Here is a 5,114-nt window from a genome sequence, read left to right on the forward strand (position 1 = left end):
CTGTAGATCTGTGGTGTCTTAAAGGCTCAGTGGTTGTTAACCAGCGGAGGCAGCGACAGAACAGCCGCTTCACGTCCTGTTCTCTAAAATCCCTGTTTTAGTGAATGGAGTCTGGTGTGTGTGCTGTTTGTGGTTAAACCAAAAGGATCTTCCAGGTCTCTCTCTGTAGGGATCCTTTCCATGATGCTGTCACACACTTAGAATAACACTCTGAGCCTGTCAGTGGATCAAACAAGCTCTTTTAGTGGACCTACTGTGATCAGGTGGTTACCTACCAGCAACCATATCAACTATAAATACTAATGAAAAATGATTCTCTTGGCTAATTAGTTAGTTAAAGTTTGAAGCCCTCCCCATGTTCAGGATCAGTGTTGTACTTCTAATAATCACAGACACTTTACTGCTGTGTCACACCGTCTGTACATTAGCTGGAGCTTCACACTAGTCACGTTAAAAAGACGTGATCACTGACTCCATCCCACCGTCATCCTCCTCCACGCTCCTCTGCAGAGATGAGCTCGTGTGTGCTGGACGAGCAGACGTTCGCCTCGTGCTGTCAGCTCCTCCTGCAGCGGTCAGAGCAGCTGGGCGACGGCTGGAGCTGGGAGGCGGTCCAGGTGAGGGGGTCCGTGCAGACACAACCTGCAAGCCTGCCGTGGTCTGTGACTGTGAGTGTGTTGGTGATCGTTTGTGATCTGGACGCAGGGTTCAGAGGAGGGCTACCTGAGGAAGACCGCTCTCAGGTCGGTCGTCATTGACTCAAGTCCAGTGTGGGACCAGGAAGGAGCGAGGTCAGAGTCGGAGCCGCACACCTCCTGTCACACCCGTCCTGATCAGCAGGTGAGAAACTTACCGCTCACCTAATGTTGTGTGCTTCTCTTCATCTGTACCTTCAGTGAACATCGCTGAATGGCAGGAATTAGTCAGCACCCCTCATTGTTCACTTGTATTCTAATAACTACATGATCTCCACAGTCTGGTCTTGCTGACAGCATCAAAGGAGAAAGTGATGATGATGATAAAGATGATGACGAAGACGATGTGGTCTGTACGGCGTCCAAAGGCAACAGCCAGGTGCTTCAGTACGAGTATCACATCCTGTACTCCTGCAGCTACAGCACTCCTGTGCTCTATTTCAGAGCCTTCACTCTGGGTTAGTCTCACACACACACACACACACACACACACACACACACACACACACACACACACACACACACACACACACACACACACACACACACACACACACACACACACACACACACACACACACACACACACACACACACACACACACACACTGCCCTGCAGACATACTTTTTACTTAAGTTCGTGTGTCCTTTGTGATGCTCAGGCTACAGCAGGTTGTTAGGTGAGTGTGACAACATAAAACAGGGTGTCCAGATATCTGAGGTTCATGAAGAGGACTCACCTTCCTCCATCATCTCTCAGAACACCATGTCCACTCCCCTGACTTCAGCTTTAACCTTTAGGTTTTAGTGAGTTTAGGAGGTCCCTCCCTGATTTTGTCAGAGCAGTCAATAGGCATTCTTAATTCTGTCACTAGTCAAAGCAGCTCTAGACAAGTGGAGGGAGAACAGTTTGCTTTTTATTGGAAAACCAACACTTAAAGGCTTTGAATGAATGTTAATAGACTCCGGTACCATTTGTTCCTTCTGATAAACATGTCACATGCAGTAAGAGAGGGCCTGTACGTCATCACGTATTCCAACCATGTCAGTGTTTCTAAGGACGCCCTGTGTGATGTTTTGGTTTTTCTTCTCGTGACTCGTGAAGATGGGAGGAGCCTGTCGTTAGAGGAGGCGTGGAGCTGTGTTCATCCACACTTCAGGGCTCGACTTCACAACAGTCCTTTGAGTACAATCACTCTGCAGGTAAAACCAGGAAAGATCCACATTTATCATCATCACCACCATCATTTTCCTCCCCGATGCTCCACTGAGGTCTTTCCTCTCTGACGCTGTGTTAGGAGCATCCCCTGCTGGGTCAGTCTTTCTTTATGCTCCACCCCTGCAGAACAGAGGAGTTTATGAGGCCCGTGCTGCAGGCTGCTCAGGACCAACACAGGTAGGTCACTGTTGGATTGGCTTCTCCACAAACACAACGGAAGCCTGCTGTTAGGCACCGAGCTGTGTCATGCAGCTTAACTGTCTCCTTCTAAAACCTTTAGTATCAGTTGTAGTTGTTAGATTTGTAAGTAGGTTCATGCAGCAGCTGCAGCATTACATCATCTCAGCATCAGCTGGCTTCACATCTCACTGCTGTAAATCAGGGATCATCTGTATTGTCACATATCTGTCATGTTCACAGTGCTTATTGTGTGTGTGTGTGTGTGTGTGTGTGTGTGTGTGTGTGTGCAGGTCAGTGAACTATGTGCTGCTGTGGCTCAGTGTGGTGGGTCCTGTGGTGGGTCTGGAGGTCCCCTTGAAGTACAGCACCCAGCTCCATCCTGCAGCCTCACCCAGCAGCGCCAAGCCGGACTGAGAGTGCACCTGCTCGGCACTGTGGAGGCAGGACTGTCACCCAGGCGCAGAGGGCAGCTGTCCCGGCGCCCTGCACCCTCACAGCCCCTGAAAGTGTGTGGGAATTATTTTGTGTTAAATGCAAAGTTGTTGAACAAAATGCTAAAACACAATAAGGACTGAAATAGTGATGAAGGCCTTGGGTTGCTGTGTGCATTTGACCTGATATGGAGGCTTTGTCGTGGACTCTCCATGCTGACACTTTGCTTTGATACTTAATATTTGTTTTGATATTATGCAGGAATATTATACAGGAAGTTCTCACCAAGTAAGTGTCTTAAAGCAAAAATAGGGCCGGATGGTGCTCCAGTCAGTTTTCAGTAAGAGCCACATCAAGGACAATAAGAAATGTTAGCATGAGTACGTCCTGGATCGATATTTATGTAATATAAACTGAAAACATCTGACAGTAAATGATTTTTACAACACCTGTATAATCCGTTTGTACTAAACTGGAACAGCAAACCAGTGGGAGGGGCTAATGCTAACACTTCCAGCCCCCGTTACCTCACAGAAAACAACCAAAGCAGCTCCTCAGTCTCACTGATCGTTTCATCATAAAGCCACAGCTTAGGTGATGTCCGACCCTTCCATCTGAACCTTTTTGTTGAGTGCTCGATGGAACAGGTGACCTACCTGCAGAGTGACATCACCAAAGGCACCTCTGTACAGCAGGTTAATTCATTTAGCTGAAACAGAATCTGAATCAGGAAAACATGTTTTCTTCACTCTTTCTTCCTCTTTTCTATGTTTTTTCTCTAAGTTATACTTATCAGACATGTAATATTCATCCTGAGCCTGAAAACATGCTCACACACAAATAGACTTTATTTCAAATATTTATTGTTCATTGTTCTTCTATCAGCTCTGATCTTTCAGTAATAAACTCATTTTATTTCATTGTAAACAGGTGGCAACATGATTCGTTCATTCAGTAAATCCCCCCCCTCCCCCCTTGCAACCCTGAGAGGAGCTGAGACCATTAAGGACACCTGGAGACCACTCTCAAAGATGGTGTCCCACTCAGTCCTGATAGAAAAATGGTCAGTAAGTACACAAACCAAAAAACAGTGATGATCCCAGTAGTTGCTAAAGCCAGTGGATGTAGCATGCAGAGCAGGCTCACAGCCCAGCAGTCAGCTCAGACACAAGGACACAGGAGGCAAGGAGCCATGTGAGCAGAATGGAGAACACCCACAGTCTCTGCCCAAACTGAGAAAACATTCATGATAACTTTCTGACACGATGGAGCTTCCAGAGCCACAGAGGACTTCAGACAACTGTATGCAGACTGAGTAGGGCCCCTATACTGAGCATCCTGAAACGTAGTGCCCCCTTTTTATATCGACTACTCACTCCCACTGTCATATTTGCATTAAATAAATGATATACAAATGAAAACTTTACTGTCTGGTTCATGTCCTGGGTTAAATGACTGGGTGTTCACAGTGAGAGGAGGCTGAAGAGAGAGAGAGAGAGAGAGAGAGTGCTGGATGAATCCAGACGGACATTTTTAGTGAGAGCAGAGATAGCTGGATGCTTTTTATAGCTAATTGTCCACTTTGAATGAATTACATAAGAAGACCGAGTCATCTTGGAGGTCTGTACCAAATCCTGAGATCACATGTGACAGAGAGGAGAGCGGGGAGGGGTGAACGGGGTCAGAGCTATCAACCCAGAACCCAGACTCTGCTGCCAGTTACACAGTTTGGACAGTGCATGTTCAAAGAAACACAAGACAAAACAAAAACAGCAAATACACGTCGGAATTTGATGAATTAGCTCTTGAACACGGTTTAACGCGGTTGTTCTCCAACAGCTTCACTGGCACCATGGGGTCCAGAGCCTTCAGCCGCTGTGCCCCCCGCCTCTGGAACTCCCTCCCACCGGACATCAGGAACATCAACACTTTGACCATCTTCAAATCTCACCTCAAAACCCACCTGTTTAAACAAGCCTACTCACTGTAACATCACCCTGCAGAGCTCCCACCCCTTGGTTTTTTAATTTTTTTGACTTTTTAACTTGCTTTTTCGTTTGTTTGTTTGTTTGTTTTTAACTGTGTGTTGTACGGTGTCCTTGAGTGCCTTGAAAGGTGCCTATAAATAAAATGTATTATTATTATTATTATTATTATTTAATCTGGAGGTGCATTTTGATTCATGAAACAGTTGAAACAGTGTAGGACATCAGCTGCAGCTCATGTTGTAGCTGAAGTCAGACCCTGCCGAGCTGTCTAGAGTAGAACAACCCCCTGAGGGCTGCCTGTCTTGCAAGCAAACACGTCTTACAAACTGCCCGACAGTGAGGTGAACTGCTGTCCAGGACACAAGTGGAGAGTCACGGCATGGCCCTGAGGATGTCTTCAGACAGCAGAGGCTGCATGGCCCTGAGGATGTCTTCAGACAGCAGAGGCTGCATGGCCCTGAGGATGTCTTCAGACAGCAGAGGCTGCATGGCCCCAGTCTTGGTCTGCAGAGGACCATCAGGGATAACCAGGCCTCACACAGATCCTTTCCCAGCTGGGTTGTAGACAGAGGGTGTGATGTGGAGGAGGACTTCTGCCAA

The 5,114-nt window shown here is 47.1% G+C and overlaps 1 protein-coding gene across 4 annotated transcripts; it reads left to right on the forward strand.

Annotated features, from left to right (window-relative positions):
* The first annotated feature begins 293 nt into the window (after nt 1-293).
* On the forward strand, nt 294-4,563 carry atg10 (ATG10 autophagy related 10 homolog (S. cerevisiae)). 4 transcript variants are annotated; one of them, XR_011585465.1, is made up of 8 exons: nt 295-617; nt 706-840; nt 976-1,153; nt 1,801-1,898; nt 1,994-2,091; nt 2,385-2,600; nt 3,457-3,593; nt 4,366-4,563. XR_011585465.1 is itself a non-coding variant. In XM_070845444.1 (6 exons), exons 1-6 carry the CDS (start codon nt 513-515, stop codon nt 2,506-2,508), a joined length of 738 nt encoding a protein of 245 aa, XP_070701545.1. In that variant the 5' UTR covers nt 294-512; the 3' UTR covers nt 2,509-3,279. The 4 variants fall into 4 exon arrangements, 1 of the variants encoding a protein (XP_070701545.1); XR_011585466.1 differs by having other exon boundaries at nt 3,457-3,589; XR_011585464.1 differs by lacking the exon at nt 4,366-4,563 and having other exon boundaries at nt 3,457-4,018.
* Nucleotides 4,564-5,114: the final 551 nt, after the last annotated feature.

This window comes from Pempheris klunzingeri, chromosome 15 (assembly GCF_042242105.1).
Source record: "Pempheris klunzingeri isolate RE-2024b chromosome 15, fPemKlu1.hap1, whole genome shotgun sequence".
In the NCBI taxonomy this organism is placed as follows: domain Eukaryota; kingdom Metazoa; phylum Chordata; class Actinopteri; order Acropomatiformes; family Pempheridae; genus Pempheris; species Pempheris klunzingeri.